Source organism: Balaenoptera acutorostrata, chromosome 3 (genome assembly GCF_949987535.1).
Source record: "Balaenoptera acutorostrata chromosome 3, mBalAcu1.1, whole genome shotgun sequence".
Taxonomy (NCBI): domain Eukaryota; kingdom Metazoa; phylum Chordata; class Mammalia; order Artiodactyla; family Balaenopteridae; genus Balaenoptera; species Balaenoptera acutorostrata.
The window spans coordinates 148,236,533-148,258,014 of NC_080066.1; the positions used below are offsets into that span (position 1 = coordinate 148,236,533).

General features: G+C 40.7%; 1 protein-coding gene across 7 annotated transcripts in view; it reads left to right on the plus strand.

Moving 5' to 3' along the window:
* Window positions 1-21,482, plus strand: part of EXD2 (exonuclease 3'-5' domain containing 2) — a 99,202-nt gene that overhangs the window by 54,053 nt on the left and 23,667 nt on the right. For 4 of the 7 annotated variants that reach the window (XM_057543823.1, XM_057543821.1, XM_007184354.2 and 1 more), the window contains 2 exons: window positions 5,406-5,791; window positions 20,071-20,327. In XM_057543823.1, the coding sequence (XP_057399806.1) occupies window positions 5,453-5,791; window positions 20,071-20,327 (596 nt within the window). In that variant the 5' untranslated portion in view covers window positions 5,406-5,452. Of the gene's footprint in view, window positions 1-4,448; window positions 4,598-5,405; window positions 5,792-20,070; window positions 20,328-21,482 lie in introns of all 7 variants that reach the window. The other 3 variants (XM_057543822.1, XM_007184351.2, XM_007184353.2) reach the window with 1 other exon arrangement.

The window sequence follows — 21,482 nt, forward strand, 5'->3', positions numbered from 1 at the left end:
GGACTCTGTGCTTCCTGGACTTATATGTCTGTTTCCTTTCCCAGGTTAGGAAAGTTTTCAGCTATTATGTCTTCAAATATTTTCTCAGGCTCTTTCTCTTTCTCTTATTCTTCTGGGACCCCTATAATATGAATATTAGTGGGCTTGATGTTATCCCAGAAGTCTCTTAAACAGTTCTCATTTCTTTTCATTCTTTTTTTTTCTGTTCAGTGGCAGTGATTTCCACTACTTTGTCCTCCAGGTCACTGATCCATTCCTCTGTATCATTTGGCCTACTATTGATTCCTTCTAGTGTATTTTTCATTTCAGTTATTGTATTCTTCATCTCTGTTTGGTTGTTCTTTATAATTTCTAGTTCTCAGTTAAAAACTTCTAACTTCTCACTTTGTGCATCCATTTTCCTCCTGAGTTCTTTGATCATCTTTGCAATCATTACTCTGAACTCTTTCTCAGGTAGATAGCCTATCTTCACTTCGCTTAGTTCTTCTTCTGGGGTTTTGTCTTGTTCCTTCATCTGGAACACGTTCCTCTGCTGCCTCATTTTGTCTAAGTTGCTATTTTTATTTTTATGTATGTGGTAGATTAGTTACATTTCTTGACCTTGAAGAAGTGTCCTTCTGTAGGAGATGTCCTGTGTGTTCCAGCAGTGTGCTTCTGTCTCATCACCCAAGCTATATGCTCTAGGGGTTCCCCTTAAGAGGGCTGGGTGGGTCCTTCTGTTGTGGTGGGCTGACTGTGTGGGGGTCTGGTAGGCCTGGTTGGTCCCTAGTCTGGTTGGTTGCCAGATCCTGCCTTATATGGATGCTGCTGGGTGCTGTTAAGAGGGCCTGGTAACAAGGCGACTGGCTTCAGAACCCTAGGGAGTCCTGGGGCTAGTGCTGGCTCACTGGTGGGTAGAGTCAGGGTCCGGAGGACTCCAGGGCTGTTGCCTGCCCCCTGGAGAGTGAAGCCAGGCCCTGAGGTTACTGTTGGACTACTGGCAGGCAGAGCCAGTTCCTGGAGTCTGACTGCAGGGTCCAGGGATCCCAGAGCTTGTTTTAGATCATTGGTTGGGGGGGAGGTGGCGATTTCTGACACAGTTGGTATGGGTTCTGGGGTGTCCTGAAGCTTGCATTGGCCTGCTAGTGCACAGGGCCAGGGCCCAGCTGGTCCCAGGGTAGGGTGTAGCCTGCTGTGGGCAGGCTAGGTCCACAGGCTGTGGGATTGTGGTTTTCTTGTGTCTGGTGTCTGTCCCCTGGTGGCTGAGGCTGGTCTAGAGGCTAGTGCAGGCTTCCTGGAGGGCAGGGCCAATGTCTGCCCACTGGTGGGTGGAGCTGGGTCTTGGCCCTCTGGTGGGCAAGGCCCTGTCTGGAGGAGTGTCTAGAGGAGGCTGTGGGCTCAGGAAGACTTTAGGAAGCCTGTCTGCTTATGGGTGGGGCTGTGTCCCCACTCAGTTAGTTGTTTGGCCTGCGGCATCCCAGCACTGGTGTCTACAGACTATTGGATGGGGCTAGATCTTGGCTCTAATGAGCTAGAGGGAGGAGCCCAAGATCACGCCCACCAGTACTGGCTTCCAAATATGACTGAGCTGCCAAATTTAGCTGTTGTCAGCTACAGCCGGCTCCCCACCTCTCCAAGGCCAGCAGGTAGGTTTGACTCAGACTCCTATCAAGTTACTGCTTTTGCCCTGAGTCCCGGTGCATGTAAGATCTTGTGTGTGCCCTTTAAGAGTGAAGTTGTATTTCCCACAGTCCTTCCTGAAATTAAGCCCAGCTGGCCTTCAAAGCCAAATGATCTGGGGGCTAGTCTTCCTGGTGCAGGACCCCCAGGCTGGGGAGCCTAACGTGGGGCTCAGAACTCTCATTTCTGTGGGAGAACTTCTGCACTATAACTTTTTTTTTTTTTTTTTTGACCACGTGGCTTGTAGAATCTTAGTTCTGTGACCAGGGATCGAACCCACACCCTTAACAGTGAAAGCACGGAGTCTAACCACTGGACCACCAGGGAATTCCCACGTCGGCACTATAATTATTCTCCAGTTTGTGTGTTTCCCACCTGGGAGTGTGGGACTTGATTATATCATGTCCCCTCCTACTCATCTTGTGGTTCCTTCTTTGTGTCTTTAGTTGTAGACGATCTTTTCTGGGAGGTTTTGGTCTTTTTCATAGATGGTTGTTCTGCAGATAGTTGTGGTTTTGGTGTGCTTGTGAGAGGAAGTGAGCTCAGGGTCTTTCTACTCCACCACCTTGGCCAGTCTTCAAGGGACTGTGTTCATATTCTCAGCCTTGGGCAGGTGGCTTGCCTGGGCCATAGTAGGTGAACACTTACAGGTTCTTGTTCACGGACAAGGCAACACTCTCCTGCATCTCCACTGTGCCCTGGGCCTGTGGCCTAGACTTCTGTCCCTGGGCTGGTGATATTCTCTAGCACTGGGGCTGGTATGAGTTCTGGTCTCTGCCCAGCTTTATCTCCTACCCACTGTGGGTTCCCTTCTTCCATTTCTGACACTTGATGATTTCCCTTTCTTCTTTTTAACTGTGTATTAAACTTTTATTATCTTTTTTAAAAAAATATTTGTTTATTTATTTATTTATTTGGTTGTGCTTGGTCTTAGTTGCGTCATGTGGGCTCTTTAGTTGTGGCAGGCGGGCTCCTTACTTGCAGCTTGCCGGCTCCTTAGTTGTGGCATGCGAACTCAGTTGCAGCAAGCATGTGGAATCTAGTTCCCTGACCAGGGATAGAACCTGGGCCCCCTGCATTGGGAGCACGGAGTCTTAACCACTGTCCCACCAGGGAAGCCCCTTATTATCTTTTCAGTGTTTTCTCCAACATTTGTATTGTTTAGAGTGAGAAAGGGAAGGGTTTTTATGTCTTCTCAGAGTATTTTAACTAGAAATCTTTCTATGCAAGTTCTTTAATCTTATTAAGTCCCAGTTTCCTCTTCAATAAAAGTGCTGGAGAAAGTACATATGAATACTTAAGCATAGTTTCTGCAAAAAAGGAAATATTTTAAAAACAGCATAGCCATTTTATTGTTTTCATTAGTACTGTAATAATTGTTGTGATTCCATTTTTCCTCTCCATTGCTGAATATCTCTGTAGGCATAATTATAGCCCAGGGTTGTTGTAAATATTAAATTATTTTTAAAAATTTGTTGTTGACGCTTTTAAAAATTGTTAAAAATAGTACACATTGGGAGTTCCCTGATAGTCTAGTGGTTAGGATCCTGGGCTTTCACCACTGTGGCCCGGGTTCAATCCCTGGTCAGGGAACTAAGATCCCACATGCCCCACAGCATGTCCAAAAAGAAAAAAAAAAAAAAAATGGAATTCCCATTGAATGGGAAACCCTCAGCCATAGAGAAGTGTAGGCAGGCTCTAATAGGTCACTGTGTCTTTGGGCAGTATAGATTTTAGGTCAGAGCCTACAGATGGGTAACCCAGAGCCCAAAATGTTTTTATTTGGCTGGCACAATGTTTCAAAAACTCTAAATTTGTTGCTAACACTTAAAAATGGTGATATTTCACATAAAATTCAGATATCTAACTTTTCTTGAGTAATCAGGATAATCAGGATAATCTGACCACACTGGGCCTTCTTCACAAACAGGATCAACAGCTTGTGCTGAATGGTTGCTCTGCCATGTTTTCTCTCCATTATTGAGGCCAAAGGCCACTTACCATTATTGTTACACATTTACTGTCGTTTTTTAAAATAGTACAGAAATAGTTGTATATGCCTATTTTTCTGTCAAAAATAGGAAAACAAGAGATAGATGGAGAAAAACCACATTGTAAGCATTGATGAAAAAATTAATCAGTTGATCTAAGAAAGAAATGGAAGATTTTATTCGAGCCAAATTTGAGGATTATAACCCAGGAAGAGCATCTCAGAAAGCTCTGAGACCTGTTCCACCCCTTAGAAGTCAAGGCGCAGTTATGTAAGTTTTTTGAGACAGAGGCTGTACATCAAATGCTGTATTATTGGCAGTTTACATAATCCAGATCTAAGTGCCATGTGACCCCTTATGAGATCAAGAAGGAATGGCATCTTTCCTTACACAACAAGGAGTTGTCTTATTGATGCTAGAATATTGCTCTTTATGGTTGAGCAGGTATTTCTGTCAGTGGGGAAGGTTAGGTTAATGCATAGTGTAGATACACAGTGCACAGTGGGAGGAGAGAGGAGGCCAAAGGACAGAAAAATTTTTTTTGTTTAAATTTTTCTTGTCTTGCCATAAAATATGAATTTTATTTCACGTACAAAAAATGGAAAAGAGGCTATTTTGTGATAGAAAGGAAGACAGTTCCTACATATTTAATAGGATGTCTGTGTCAGTTTTCTCTTGCACTTGGCTTGCTTCACTTATTTATGTTATCCTGTTTGGACCCTGTGGACATTTCAATTTGCAACCTCCTCCTGAACATCCTGGATTTCTAAGTGCTGTTCTTTTCTTTTTCTTTTCTAGTCCTGTCTTCCCTTTTGTACTGCCCTAGCTTACCCTCAATAACTGAGTGTGTTTCCACGGAGAACTACCGAGACGTCTAGAGCAACGGAAAATCCATGTGTACTCAAGCCTGTTTGCTCCATCCCTCACCAGCCACGCCTCCTAGAAAAGTAAAAGTCCCCCTACCACTTGCTGATGATTAGATTTTTTAAAAATTTTATTTCTTTCTTTTTGGCTGCGTTGGGTCTTCGTTGCTGCGCACGGGCTTTCTCTAGTTGTGGCAAGCAGGGGCTACTCTTCGTTGCGGCGCGAGGGCTTCTCACTGTGGTGGCTTCTCTTTGTTGCGGAGCACGGGCTCTAGGTTCGCAGGCTCGGTAGTTGTGGCACGTGGGCTCAGTAGTTGTGGCGTGCGGGCTCCAGAGAGCAGGCTCAGTAATTGTGGCTCACGGGCCCAGTTGCTCCGCGGCCTGTGGGATCTTCCCGGACCAGGGCTCGAACCCATGTGCCTGCATTGTCAGGCAGACTCTTAACCACTGCACCACCAGGGAAGCCCTAGATTTTTTTTAAATTGCAAAGCAGACGTTTCCAGTCAACTCTTAGAGATTGAAGGTTCAAACACAAACACCCTGAGGAAGATCCATTAACTAAAATTTACTCACAGTAAATCAGCAAGTGGAAGTAAGAGTCTAGTTTATTCTGTTTTGATTGATGTGATTTTATAGGATTAAGAGAGCCCTGGGCAACTGGTAGAGGGCAGGGGGTCTTTCTTGGATGGAGACAGAGGTGGGGTACAGGACATACAAAAGGGGGAAAAAATTTAAAATATCACTGTTTCATGTGGAAATTTGTTGCAATTTTTTTAGTTTGTGAGCACATGGATTGTGAATGCAACATTTTTTGCAGGGTGGTGGTGGGGGACTTGTGTCCGTGGAGCTTTAAATTCTGTATGTGAATATATTGTTGCCATTTGTTTTGCAGATTGTGGGATTAGCGATATGCTTTCCTAAACAACAGAAAAGTTGAAGATGTCTAAACACTTAGTGGCTTGGACAGTGACCACCGTTCTTGGTATGGCTGTCGGGGGGTTTGTCCTGTGGAAAGGCATCCAGCGCCGGAGAAGTAAAGCAAGTCATGTAACCCAGAAGCAGCTGCCACAGCAGCAGCAGAAAGTGCCAGGCAGGAGAGAGCGGCCCGCTCCAGTAGAGGACCAGCCGCACTCCAGTGCCCCCAGAGCCTCGTGGGAAGAGAGGATCCTTGGAGCAAAGGTGGTGACTGTGTCTCAGGAGGCGGAGTGGGATCAAATTGAGCCCTTGCTTAGGAGTGAGTTAGAAGATTTTCCAGTGCTTGGAATCGACTGTGAGTGGGTAAGTTAAAAAGCAAAAACGAAACGTATCTTTTCTGCTTTTCCAGCTAGGGACCTTGAATAGTCAAATAGAGGATAGGATTAAAGGAGAATTAGCTTGTTCTCAACTTATTTGTAAATAGATTTTAGCAGAAGGAGAAGCGGCTTCTCTTCTCAGGATAGGGGAGTGCTTATAATCATGGATTCTGGAGTCTGAGCTACATGAGTCCATTTTCACCACTTATTCTGTGAACTTGAACAGTACTTAACCTCTTTGAGCCTCAGTGTACTTATCTGTAGCAGGGGTGTAATGGTAACTACCGCCCAGGGTTTTCTTAAGGATTCAAATAGATAATCCCTATATAGGCTTCAGCACAATTTTAACAGAGAGTAATTGCTCATTAAATATTAGCTACTGTTAATATTTTTAGTAGTATTTTCATAGGATGCCATGGAGAAGATAGTTAAGGAGGTCTAGTTAAATGTGTTTATTACACAAATTGGGATTTAAAAAGATAATAGTTTAAATGCTAGACACTATTTACTCTAAGCCAGGTATTATGTTGTTTTTTCTTTCATTATCTCATTTAATTTTTTTTTTTTTTTTAAGGATTTTCTTATTTATTTATTTATTTATTTGTTTATTTTTGGCTGTGTTGGGTCTTCGGTTCGTGCGAGGGCTTTCTCCAGTTGCGGCAAGCGGGGGCCACTCCTCATCGCGGTGCGGGGACCGCTCTTCATCGCGGTGCGCGGGCCTCTCTCTATCGCGGCCCCTCCCGTCACGGGGCACAGGCTCCAGACGCGCAGGCTCAGCAATTGTGGCTCACGGGCCCAGCTGCTCCGTGGCATGTGGGATCTTCCCAGACCAGGGCTCGAACCCGTGTCCCCTGCATTAGCAGGCAGATTCTCAACCACTGCGCCACCAGGGAAGCCCCTCTCATTTAATTTTGACAATAATCCTTTGTAGGAAGATACTGTTATTATTTCTTTACAGATAGGAAGTGTTAAAAGGTTTAGTTACTTGCCCAAGGCTATGAAGCTAGTAACCAGCATTTGAGCTGGTCTTCCTTAACCATGGGTTAATTTTTCTAATAGCTATTACTTTGGGGGAGTTGTTACATAGTTGTGACGAGGATAATATGGTACACCTACTCTTCTGTCATTCTGATTCACAGAGTGAACTTTAATCTCCTTGCAACAGAAGATACTACAAAATATAAATAAGTCACAGTAATCATCTCTTATTAATTCAGCATAATACCTTGCCAAAATTCTGTGATCTATGTCTTCTGGGTATCTGGAATACAGTCAAGAGCCAGGAAATGTAATCGAAAGAGGCCCTAAGCAGAATTGCTGCCACAAAATCAGATCACAGGTTGGTAGGAGGAGCTAAAGATGCCAGTACAAAGATGACCAAGAAGAGAACACCTGACAGTGTGGGAAAAGTTTAGTAGTCACATAAGGCCTTACGGAGCTACTGAGGGTATTTCTTTTTTTTCTTTTTTGGCCGTGCACTGCACGGCTTGCGGGATCTTAGTTCTCTGACCAGGGATTGAACCTGCGCCCTCTGCTTGAAAGTGTGGAGTCTTAGCCACTGGACCGCCAGGGAGTTCTCGAGGGTATTTCTTTATATCAGCAATAGCAGTAGTAGTTTATACCAATGACCTTGGGCCATCAGGAAAGGATTGGGCACCTTTTGTTTATTGTGTATAAGAATTATATCATTTTAGAAATAAACATATTTCTATATCATTTTAGACATATTTACACCAACAACCATAAAAGAAAACATTAGTAAACAGTGAGCTTTAGTAGATTAGGAAAACTCACATTTGCCCAACACCTTGATTATCCTACCAAGTGAAGTATAACTGCAGCAACAACGGGGTAGTCTGAAGTGAATAGTAATGCAATCGATTTAATAATAATATGTTTAATCACTGTAGCAGAGTAAGTTAAAGTGGCAAATAATCCAAAACCCAGTTCCTTATGGCTTTGGAATATATTGAACTTCTTCTGATGCCACATTCCCTTCAGGTGTGATTGCATTTCTCTGATTGCTGCCACAGAAGAACTTTGATCCATCCTCCTTCTTTTCATTCTTCCATTTCTGATTCGTTTTCTCTTTCATTCACTTTTGTGTAAGTATTTGCTTAGTTATTATTTTTGTTCTTGTTTTACACAGTCAGTATTTGTTTCAATTTACCGAAGTGTTTACCTTTTTCTTTGCTCATCTTTCCTTATATCTCAGAACTTTCTGGCATCATTCTCTTTAAGGTTGTCCTTTAGAAGTTCATTTCTTGAGGGGTCATTGATAGTAAACGTAATTATTACTGTCTTGAAAGTGTCCTTATTTTGCTTTTGATCTTTGAAGATATTTTCACTGGATATGAAATTCTAGTTTAGCAGCTTATCATTTTCAAGATCGCATTCCACTTTCTTCTGGCTTCCATTGTTGCTGTTGAAAATAACTGTGAGTGTAAATGTTGATTCTTTATAGGTAATCTAATTTTTGGTAGCTCCTTTTAAGATCTTTTTGAGTTGCTGGTTCTGAAGATTCACTCTCATGAGACTAGTGTTTTTATCTTTCTGTATTTCCTGCTTGGGATTCAGAGAGATATCCTGGATGTAAGGATTGGTATCATATATCAATTTTTAAATTCTCTTTGAAGATTGCCTTTACCCTGTTTTTTCTTCTCCTCCTCTTCCTCCTCCTCCTCCTTCTCTTCTTCCTACCCCTCCTCTTTCACCTTCTTCCTTTTTTTTTTTCCTTCTTCTTTCTTGCTAGAATTAGATCAGCTATATTCTGAACTTTTTCTGCTCTCCTACATGTCTGGTAATCTCTTTTATATTTAACATATCTTAGTCTCTCTGGATTCATTCTGCACAATTTCTTCAGGTCTCTTTTATAGTTCCCTTTTTCTTTCTTTAGTTTTGTGTAATCTGCTATTTAACTTACCCCTTGAGTCTTTTTTTTTTTTTTAACCTTTTTTATTGTGAAATAAAACACATCAAGAAAAGTGCCTGAAACAAAAACAAAGAGCTAAATGATTTCACTAAAAAGAACAGCTGTGTAACTGGAAACTAGGTCAAGAAACAGAATTTGCTAGTACCCCAGAAGCTCCCCTTGTGACCCCTAGTAATCACTGTCCTCCCACCAAGGGTTACTATTATCCGGATTTTATGGTATTTACTTTCGTGTTTTTCTTTATACTTTTACTATTTAAACATGCATGCCTAGGTACGATAATTGAGTTTTGTCTGTCTTTTAAATTTAATGTAAATGAAACTATCAAGTGTGTATTTTGTGTCTGGCTTCTTTTGTTCAACATTATGTTTGTGAGATTTACCCATGTTGTGTGTGACTGTGATTCATTGCCATATGTCCATTGTGTAAATATATCATGATTTATTCATCCATTCTAATATTGATGGACTTTTGGGTTGTGTACAGTTTGGGGCTCTTACAAAGAATGCTGCAGTGAACAAATGCACTTATTATTATTGGGCATATGTATCTATGAGTGGAGTTCTAGGTCATAGAGTTTGTATATATATCTTTAACTTTTATAAATAATGCCAAATTGTTTTCCAAGGTGGTTTTAACTAGTTTACCCTCATCAGTAGTAATGAGTGTACCCATTGTTTCTAGCTGTTTTCAGAAGTGGTTCTACTAATTTACTCTCTCACCAAGACTGTATGAAAATTCCCTTTGTCTTACATCCTTGTCCACATTTGGTACTGTCAGATTTTAAAATTTTAGCCGTCCTAATGGATGTGTAGTAATATTTCATTGTGGTTTTAATTTGCATGTCCCTGACCAGTACTGAGATTGAGCATCTTTCTATATTTTATTGATCATTTTGATATCTTCTTTTATGGAGTACTTGTTCAAGTCTCTTGCCTCTTTTTCTGTTGAGTTGTCTTTTTCTTACTGATTTATAGTTCTTTATATATTTTGGTTATGAACCCTTTGTGAGTTAAATGTCTTCCCCCATTCTGTGGATTGCCTTTACATTCTTTTATTATTAAAGCTTGATGATCAGAAGATCTGTATAGTGCTGTGTAACAAATCTTACCTTATCCCTAGTCGTGAATATACTCTCCTATGTTATTTTCTTGGAGTTCTATGGGGTTTTTTTTTAATACATAAATTTACTTATTTTATTTATTTATTTTTGGCTGCGTTTGGTCTTCGTTGCTGCATGCAGGCTTTCTCTAATTGTGGCAAGCGGGGGCTACTCTTCGTTGTGGTGTGCAGGCTTGCAGTGGCTTCTCTTGTTGCAGAGCACGGGCTCTAGGCGTGCGGGCTTCAGTAGTTGTGGCACGCGGGCTCAGTAGTTGTGGCTCGCGGGCTCTAGAGCACAGGCTCAGTATTTGTGGCGCACGGGCTTAGTTGCTCCACAGCATGTGAGATCTTCCCGGACCAGGGCTCGAACCCATGTCACCTGCATTGACTGGTGGATTCTTAACCACTGCACCAACAGGGAAACCCTAAATGTGTGACTCTGTTTCTGTTTTGTAATTTAGTTCACGTGTAGCCATTTTTAGATTCCACCTATGAGTGATAACTTATGATAAGTCTCTTTTTCTGTCTGACTTATGTCACTTAGAATGATCGTACCTAAGTCCACCCGAGTTGCTGCAACTGGCCTTATTTCATTGATTTCATGGCTGAGTAATATTCCATCGTACATAAGTACCACATCTTCTTTATCCATGTTTTCCTTCCAAGGACATTTATGTTGTATCCAAGTCGAGGCTCTTGTAAACAGAGCAGCACTAAATGTTGGGATGCCTGTGTCCTGTCGATTTTTGGTTTTCCCAAGATATACGCCCATGAGTGGAAGTGACGTATGTTCTGTAGCTCTGATTTTTAGATTTTTTATTAAACACAATACACTTCTCCAGAGTGGCTATTGGCAATTTACATTCCCACCATCAGCATAACAGGGCTTCCCCTTTTCCACGCACTGTCCTGCATTTCTGGTTTTTACACTTTGTGAGGATGGCCCTTCTGACTGATGCGAAGTGATACCTCTTTGTAGTATTGATTTGCATTGTCCGCCTGTTTGGTTGGCCAAAAAGGGCGTATGCGTTTTTCCTGAATATCAGGAAAAACGCATACGCCCTTTTTGGCCAACTGCATCATCGGCGAAGTTCAGCCACTTTTCATGTGCTTTAATGGCAGGTTCAATCTACCTCTTGAAATCCCTTTCCTGCAATTCTGCCTTGCTTACAAGTCCGTTTCGATGACTTACCTCAAGACATTTTTCGATGATAGGTATCATTTACAGCCCTGCAGGTTTGTCAATTGCAGTGCCCCTGAGCTCCATTTTTTAACTTGTTGTTTTGGGAACTGGCCACAAAACAGCAGGATTGCTTCAAGCCCTATTCTGGTTCCAGGGGCAAGCTGAGCCTTTGGTCAGTTCCTCTTCCTGATTGGAAATTATAGTGGCATGTGCCTGTCCAAACAACTAGGGCTTGTCTCTCATTGGTTTCCCCCCTTCTCCTTCATCCTCCGGACAAATTCCAAACTGTGCGAAACAGGATGTTGAAGGTGCTGACTTCCCCAGGTGGGGAGATTGTTAGGAAAGAGGCTGGAGGGGGGAACCTGACCACCAGGAGATGAGGAGATGAGGTGCCTTTTCCAAACTCTTCCGGATCAGCTGATGTACCATCCTCTGGGTGTCCCATGCATGTTTTAGCTGTAGGAAGGGTCCCTGGCACCTGGAGATTTGGGACCCATGGAATGGGGACCAGGTAGTATTACTCTAAAGGGGCTGCATTTGCTGGCCCATCCTCACCAAGCCTCTCAGCCCCACGAATGTCCAGCCTTAGGTCCCATTCAGCTGTGGGTCTAGATGTGGTCTGTCCAGGTTGCATCACAGCCCCTGAACGAATTCTGTAAGAATTTCTCTCTCTCTCTCACTTTTTTTTTTTTGAATTGATTTTTATAATGGTGTATATCTGATTTTTAGTGCTGTGTTTCTTGCTGCTGTACATCCATTTGATTCACTTACAGAGAGACATCAATAAATTCTTTTTCAGATTCTTACCAGTCTTTTTTTTTTTTTTTTTTTTTTTTTTGGCTGTGTTGGGTCTTTGTTGCTGCGCACAGACTTTCTCTAGTTGCGGGGAGCGGGGGCTACTCTTCATTATGGTGCGTGGGCTTCTCATTGCAGTGGCTTCTCTTGTTGCGGAGCACGGGCTCTAGGTGTGCGGGCTTCAGTAGTTGTGGTGCACGGGCTTAGTTGCTCCATGGCATGTGGGATCTTCCCGGACCAGGGCTCGAACCTGTGTCCTCTGCATTGGCAGGTGGAATCTTAACCACTGCGCCACCAGGGAAGCCCGAGTTTTGTGGTTTTAACATTGCATATTTAGATTTATAATCTATCTGGAATTGATTTTTGTGTGTGTGTGTGTATGATGTGAGGTAGGGTTGAGTTTCATTTTTTCCTCTTATGGATATCCAATTGTCCTAGCACCACTGATTGAAAAGATAAATCTCACTGCTGTGCAATGCCACTTTACTATAAAACAGGTATCTCTTTTTTTCATTTTCTTTTTTAAAATAAATTATTTATTTATTTATTTTTTGTCTGCGTTGGGTTTTTGTTGCTGGGTGCGGGCTTTCTCTAGTTGCGGCGAGCCAGGGCTACTCTTCGTTGCGGTGCATGGGCTTCTCGTTGCAGTGGCTTCTCTTGTTGCGGAGCACAGGCTCTAGGCACGCGGGCTTCAGTAGTTGTGGCACGCGGGCTCACTAGTTGTGGCTCGTGGGCTGTAGAGTGCAGGCTCAGTAGTTGGGGTGCACAGGCTTTTAGTTGCTCTGCGGCATGTGGGATCTTCCTGGACCAGGGCTCGAACCCGTGTGCCCTGCATTGGCAGGTGGATTCTTAACCACTGCGCCACCAGGGAAGTCCCAAAACAGGTATCTCTATATGAATAGATCTATTTCTGGACACTCTAGTAGTCTATTTTTCTATTCTTCCACCAGTGATCACAAACTGTCTTAGTTACTGTTGCTTTATAATGACTCTTGATATCTGCCACAGCAAGACTTTCTATCTTGTTTTTTTCCTGGAGGGTCTTGGATAGTCTTGGTCCTTTGCATTTCCTTATACATTTTAGAATCAGCTTTTCAGGTTCTACCAAAAATAATTTCTTGATATTTTGATTAAGATTGCATTGGATCAATAGATCAGTTTGTGGGGAACTGACTTCTTTCCAATACTGAGTTTTATAATCTAAGAATATTTATTTAGATCTTTAACTTCTCTTAATAATATATTTGTAGTTTTCTGTGATTTAAAAATATTCTGTTATAAATGAAATCTTAAAAAATGATGTGGGTCTTCCCTGGTGGTGCAGTGGTTAAGAATCCGCCTGCCAATGCAGGGGACACGAGTTCGAGCCCTGGTCCAGGAAGATCCCACATGCCGCGGAGCAACTAAGCCCGTGCGCCGCAAATACTGAAGGCTGCGCACCTGGTGCCCGTACCCTGCAACAAGAGAAGCCACCGCAATGAGACGCCTGCGCACCGCAACAAAGAGTAGCCCCCACTCACTACAACTAGGGACAGCCCACACGCAGCAATGAAGACCCAATGCAGCCAAAAATAAATAAGTAAATAAATTAATTATTTTAAAAAGTTGTGTTTCTTTCTGGTATATAGAAGTGTAACTTTATATGTATTTCTCTTATACTAAGGAACTTACCAAACTCACTTATTAATTCTAATTACTTGTAGATTCTTTTGGGTTTGTATATAAACTATTATATTATCTGTGAAGTGACAATTTTTTTTCCAGTCCTTACACTTTGTATTTCTTTTCCTGCGTTGCTGAACTGGCGAGGATCTCAATATAGTGCTCAGTATGAGTGGTGACAGTAGGCATCATTGACTTATTCTCTATCTCAGAATGACAGCTTTCAACATTTTCATATTGAGTACGATATCTTTAGTAGGTTTGTTTACAGATTAAATAGATTCAATTCTATTCTTGGTTTCTTAAGAGTTTTTTTGTTTTGTTTTGTTTTGTTTTGGCTGCACCACGCAGCTTATGGAATCTTAGTTCCCTGATGAGGCACTGAACCCGGGCTCTTGGCAGTGAAAGTGTGGAGTCCTAACCACTGGACCACCAGGGAATTCCCAAGAGTTTTTTTTTTTTTTTTTAGAGAATGAGATATTGTCATTTGCAGCTGCAAGAATGGACCTAGAGAATATCATACCAAGTAAAGTAAGTCAGACAGAGAAGTACAAATCTTAATAGGATATCACTTATATGTGGAATCTAAAAATGATAAATGAATCTATATACAAAACAGAAATAGACTCACAGACATAGAAAACAAACTTACGATTAACAAAGGGGAAAGGGGGTGGAGGAGGGATAAACTAGGAGTATGAGATTAACAGATATAAACTATTATACGTAAAATAGATAAGCAACAAGGATTTATTGTATAGCACAGGGAACTAGATTTAATATCTTATAATAACCTATAATAGAAAATAATTTGAAATATATATATACATATATACATATATATATAAAACAATCACTTTGCTGTACACCTGAAACTAACACAATATTGTAAATCAATTATACTTCAATTTTTAAAAAGTTTTTTTTAAATTATGAATAGTTGTTGAATTTTATTAAGTGCCTTTTCTGAATTTCTTGAGATGAGTATGTAGTTTTTCTCCTTTATTCTGTTCTTGTGGTGAAAATACATTGATTTTTGAATTCCTGGAATAAATCCAACTTGGTCATGATGTCTTATTCTCCTTATACATTGCTGAATTCACTTTACTAGTGTTTTAAAAATAATCTATATTCATGAGTGATATTGGCTTATAATTTTCCTTTCTAGAAATGACCTTGTCAGATTTTGATTAAAATGTTATGCTGGCCTCATACAGGTTAGGGGTGTTCCTTGTTTTTGTGTTCTCTGGAAGAGTTTGTGTAAGATTGTCATTCTTTTTTCCTTAAATGTTTGATTAGAATCTACTGGTGAAGCCATCTGGAGTTTTCTTTTGAGGGAAGTTTTTGAATTATGAATACAATTTTTAAAATAGTGTTGGGGCTATTCATATTTTCTATTTCTTCATGTCTGTTTTGATAAATTTTATTTTTCATCTAAATATGTCTTCTTTCAAAATTTTAAATTACAGGCATATACTTGTTTATAATATCCAGTGACTTTTTTTTTTTTTCCTATCTGATGGATATGTAAGAACATTTTTGACAATGCTTATTGGCTTCTCTTTTTTTTTCTTGATTACTCCTTCCATGGGTTTATCAGTGTTATTAGTCTTTTCAGAGAACCAACTTCTGGCTTTGTTGATCTTTATTGTATGTTTATGTTCCATTATGCTGACTTCTGCTCTTTATTATTTTTTTTCATCTACTTGTTTGGGTATAATTTGCTATTCTCCATTTATTCTTCGACCTACTCTAATCTGACATCCTACCATACTACTCCACTGAAACGGATGAAGTTGATGGCTTTCTTGTTTTCCAGTCCAGTGGACACTTATTTGGACTCATGTTATTCTAGCTCTCAAAAGCATCTGCATAATTCCTCCATGAGACATTCTCTTTGGCTTTCATGCCATCATACTCTCCTATCTCCTATCTTACTGTTCTTTCCTCTTTTTCCTTTTCTGATCCCCCTTCTACCTCACATCCAAATATTGAGTTGACGTAGGCTTGGTCTCTTCTGTATCCACCCCAGGGACTGCAAACTCAGATGCCTACAAGGTCCAGACAGGAAATGTAAATGAACAATGTAGAGTGATTGTTTGCATTTTCGAATGCATAGGAACATTCTTCAATTTCATAAAGAAGTACGCTCCCTCCCTTTTTTCTTTAAACACAAGGCCTCTGTGATCTATCTTCCATTTTCCTAGTTTTGATAGAGACATGGATCCTGAGAAATATTTCTTTGCTGGAAAAACAGTGGTTTACAAATACAGTGATAAATGGGAAATGACAGTTGGCTTCAGTGTTGAGAAGACATTATGGTGAATTAGAGAATTCATGCCTTATATAAATGAGGAAGCTGCTATACAGTTCAAGCCAAGTGTTGCCAGATTGTCCAGTTCTTTAAAAAGAAACTCGATATATTCTAGATTTTTTTAAAATGTGAACTCCACTGCAATTTAAAAGTTCTGGCACAAGTTTTTAAAATGTGGAGATCAGGGCTTCCCTGGTGGCGCAGTGGTTGAGAATCTGCCTGCTAATGCAGGGGACACGGGTTCGAGCCCTGGCTTGGGAAGATCCCACATGCCGCAGAGCGGCTGGGCCCGTGAGCCACAACTGCTGAGCCTGCGCGTCTGGAGCCTGTGCTCCGCAACGAGAGAGGCCCGCGCATCGCGATGAAGAGTGGCCCCCGCTTGCCACAACTGGAGAGAGCCCTCGCACAGAAACGAAGACCCAACACAGCCAAAATCAATCAATCAATCAATCAATCAAACATACGCATCTGATTCAAGATCCTCATTAAAAAAAAAAAAAAAAAAAAAGACCAGATGCCTTAAGGTTGCATTCAGGGTCATCTAAAAAAAGCTTGTGACATCCTTAAAAAAAAAAAAAAAAAAAATGTGGAGATCAAAAAAATATATAATATTAAACATCTGTGGGTCAGCAGACAGGTCCAAGGACCACTAATTTATGTCCTCTAATCTATATTCTTTTTCTAAGTGACCTCGTCTAGTTTTGTAGCTTTAAATATCGTTGATAGGCTGAAGACTCTCAAAATTAGAACTCCAGCCCTTTACATCCACCTGTCTACTTGACATCTCCCTTGAATGTCTAATAGTCATCTCAGACTTAACATGTTCCTAACAGACCTCTTGATTTTTCTTCCCAAACCTGTATTATCCCTAGTCTTCTCCACCTTTAAGATTAAAATCAAGAGAGACATCCTCCCCGCTAAGGTTTGTCTAACAGAAGTGATATGATTGAAAGTCAGACACAAAAAGGCAGTTATAATATGTTAAGTTTCTTTAATGGCAAAATATGTGGAAATTCAAAGAAGTGGTTCTAGAAAGCAGGAAATAACACAGCATTCTACCAGATAGAGGTATGTGTTTCCAGATTCCCCCGAGTTACCCATGGTGATGTGTAACCATGGATAAATCACCTGTATAAAATGAGGATTCTGCCATGTTTTAGAAGCTATTATTGCCTTTCTCCTGGGGAGAGGGAGATGTTAAATAGATTTCTGGCCCCTGACTCCTGCCTGATTTTTTCTGGAGTCTCTGGCTATAGACTGCCTTGCTTAACAGGTGCAAAGTAATTGGTGTAATAAAGACTGAATGAAGTGAAGGTCATTTTCCCAAGAGCATCCTTCTGCAGGCCCAGGCTTCAGGCTTGCCTGAAGTCCCCTCCTTTTTCCTTACTATTAACCCTTCATTTCCATTTAGAAAGTATTACCCTTGTTATTTCCAAAATAGATTTTGCATCCATATACTTCTCTACATCTCCTCTACTTCCTTCCTAGTCCATCCCTCAAGAGTCTCTTATTTGGACCTTTGCAGTGGCCTCCCTACTTGGACTCATATACCTATGATCCCTTCTCCATAGAGTAAGCAAAGTGATCTTTTAAAAATGCTAATCTGATCATCTCAGTCCCCTGCTTGAAAAGCCTCCATTGCTTCTTATAAAACCAAGATGTCTTAATTGCTTAGGTGTTCTTAAGGACTCACATGCTCTTGCCTCTCTCAGTATCTCTGATTTTGTCTCCTTTTCTCTTCCTCTTACTACTTTCCAGCCTCATTGAGCCTTCATTCTGTCACTTGAACAGGACAAGCTCATTCCTGTCTCAAAGCCATGGTCTAATTTAACTGACACATAAACTCCACAGATAGGGATGTTTATTAGTTAACCTTGTTCCAGCCCAGAATATGGTCTCAGATTACTTTTTGCTCCCTGCTGCCATTGTGGGGTCATTTAAAGAATCACGGACTTTTCCATAATGTTTTATTTGCTCTGGATTTGTAAGATCCCTGAAGCTAAAATGGATGATCACTGGCCCTCAGGAAGGAGGATCCCTAAACCAGTCCTCTGTGAGTGAATCACTGAAATACAGAAAAAAGTGTTAGAAATTTTGTCTACAATGATTGATGGCATCATTCATTTAAAATTTTTACTTTCGTGTGTATTTCATAATGTCTTAACACGTTAGTATAGTACTACATTTATATGATTTATAAATGCATATGTACATATATTGTGTATGTCCCAAACATTTCTTATGAGTCAACTCATCAAAAAACAAACAAAAAACCCAGTGACCCCTGGATTACATAATGCTAACGAAATTAAAATGTGGGTTTTTTTCCTATTAAATACAATGTTGGTAAGCCAAGGGTTTCATTGTTTTCCATGGGTGGTAAGTGATGTCAAGGCAAAAAGATGTTGGCAAAAGGGGGAAATATAAGAAATTAAGACTAGATATCTTATTCTTGGGACTTCCCTGGTGGTCCAGTGGGTAAGACTCTACGCTCCCAATGCAGGGAGCCCGGGTTCAATCCCTGGTGGGAGAACTAGATCCCGCATGCATGCCACAACTAAGAGTTTGCATGCCACAACTAAGAGCCTGCATGCCGCAACTAAGAAGTCTGCATGCAGCAACTAAATATCCCGCATGCCGCAACGAAGATCCCATGTGCTGCAACTAAGACCTGACACAGCTCCCCCCCCAAAAAAAGACTAGATATCTTATTCTTTAAGCCAAATTGAGTCTGCTAGAAGCAATATTCTTCCAATCATACATTCAGTGTAAATTGGGTACCTATTGGAATCATAAACATTTGGATTCCTAGTGGAAAAACCTGAATTATAATACAGTGGATCTTAAGCACAATCCAGAAACAGTATTAAAAGGACAACTTATCTATCTAGCTAGCTATTTATTTAATGTATTTTAGACAATGGAACTTGACTGAAAAGATTTTCAAAGATCTGGCCTTAGGAATTAGCAGTGAGTATTATGTCAAATTAGCAGTGCTAAATATTAGAAGTAGAGATTTTCTGCTTTTTCTTGGAGAGAGCCAGTATTATAGAGGGAGGGAATTACGCTTTAATAAAAAAAAAAGTGATTTGGCCACATCCAGATGAATTGTTATAGAATAGGAACCAGTAGTCAAGTTTCTTCTGGGTCTTGTTGACCTTCCAAGAAATAGACACTTTGGAAATCAAACTGGCATGTTTCCATTTGAGGATATGATAAAGCAATGCCTGAGAAGGGGAATCCTAAAGCTTTTCTGAGTTAAACCGTGGTTTTACTTAGCACTGAAGTAGAAGTCGAGGAGGAAGTCCCTCCTAATTTTGTTTTTAACAGCAGCTCTTCGTGATCTTGATCTTGACTGTTTCTTCTCTATTCTACAGATTGGGAAATTTGGGTTTCACTTCTGACTTTGCCATTATCTCTGCATGTTTAGTCAAACTGTTTAATCTGTAGCCCTTAAATTTCCTCTCCTGGAAAATGAGAAGGATTGGAATTTATTGGATGCTTAACCTGGGTTCCGTGGGTAGCTTTAGGGAACCTTTAGTTAATGTGAATTTTGTATGTAAATTTTTCTGGGAATAATTTCCTTAGCTTTAAGCACTTTCTCCAATTTATCTATTACATCAAAAAGATAAGAACTAGATCAGTTAAAATATAAAGTTATTTTCATTTCTTAAGATATCAGAATCCTAGCTTATGCTCAATATACATTTTTTTTATGAACAGCATTTGTGACCATAAAATGCTGAGAAAGCACTCTGTGCTACTACGATTTATTATATTGGCAGATTATATTGGCACTTATTGATAGTATGGTATTTCCTACCTCTTTTTAAAAATCGGATCTTGAGGCAGTGATGACAAGTAAGTGAGTCAAGTTACTAACATGTATGTTCAAGAGTCTAGAAAATGAAAAGAGTACATCATCATTTGGCAGTCTGCTCCTTAGCCTTTTATTTCCTTAGCTTTTTAAAACCAGTGTGTCTCACATGACTCTGCCAATGTGTGTCCCAGCGCTGCTCTGTGTCAGCTGGTCACTATTTATGGCCTGCTCACTTCAGGCTCATGTTTGGGCCCCCAGTAACCTCTGTTTAGGCCCTGCTTCTTAGAGTCTATTGCATTTGTTAGCAAAGGCTCATCCTTAGGTTTGAGGCAAACTCTGGTCAGTTGTTCCCTCTGGGAAGTTAAGACTGTACCTCTTAGACATTTTTGCCAGACTTTCATGTTGCACTTGGTCCTATGCTGGGGTGTGAACTGTGGCCCTGTTTTCCTCTGTTACAGGTGAATTCGGAAGGCAAAGCCAGTCCTCTGTCACTCCTTCAAATGGCCTCTCCAAGTGGCTTCTGTGTCTTGGTTCGCTTGCCCAAGCTGATCTGTGGAGGAAGGACACTACCAAAAACGTTACTGGACATTTTGGCAGATGGCACAATTTTAAAAGTTGGAGTAGGATGTTCAGAAGATGCCAGCAAGCTTCTGCAAGATTATGGCCTCGTCGTTAAGGGGTGCCTGGACCTCAGATACCTAGCCATGAGGCAGAGGTATGGTTTATATGAATACTGAAACTCCTGTAGCTGTGGGGCAAATATTTTAGCAAGAGTTGTAGATTACTGAGACTCAGTAATGAAGCCTCTAAAATTCTTTAGAAGTTTAGAGGCCTCTGAGATGCATATTGAATTTGTGAGGAAATATTCCAACTTCTGGGAAAACTTTAGTTACCTAGAATTGGTCTTTTTAGATGAAACATTAATAAGGTGTCTCTATAAGCTACAGGTTGTAAACTGATGGACTCCTTGGGCAAATTAAGAGTTGCAGATTTTTTGTTTTTGTTTTTGTCCTGCATGATATTTTGGGGAGATTTTAGTTTAAATTCAGAAGATTTAATGTAAAAGTCTGTATTTCTGGCTTCTCTTGAAAAATTAGGTGATTTGACTGCACTAGGTCAGTAGTTCTAGATGGCAGCAGTTGGCTGGAAGCATCAGCCTCTTCAGATGAGCATGCTTTGTTCAATTTGCTAGAATCCCCACCCCTCCCAACTGTCACACCAACTCATCCTGATCAACATGTGAATGTGCAGACCCTGCTTTAGGCCCAGAATGGTGGTAGACCTAATGCTTTACTGAGAGGAAGAGATTTTCCTTTCCTTTGGAATTCTATTCCTATGGAAATTCTACCTTTTTTAAGGAAGCGGCAGTTACCTTCTCATGTATATATGCAGGTCCTCATTTTAATAGTGTGGACTGAAACAGCCTCTCTCCCTGCCTTTCTCCCTGCCACTGATATTGAAGGGTTGGAGGATTTGATAAACTAAGAGAAGGCCTGATTAAAATCTATGCTTATATATTTTAATAAAATCTATGCTTATTTTAATTTTTTAGTAGTAAATGAAATTTTAGTTTAGTTTAGTAGTTTGGCTTGTGTAAATGAAACTCTTATTAAAAAAAAAAAGAAACTCTTATAAATGAAGTATCCATTTTTTTCCAAGTAATACATTAAAATATTTACTGTAAAATTTTTTTAGCTCTGTAAAAGTATTTGGAGTGTAGCAGCAAAAGCCGCCTTTCGTCAGGCCCTCCTTCCTTTGGTGCCGCCTCCCCAGAGCTGCCTGCTGTTACTCTGCTGTGAGAGGCCATGTGTATCGTGGCCAGGAGTTGACTCCAGAGCAGGCTGTGTGGGTGGGAGTCCCAGTCTTCCTC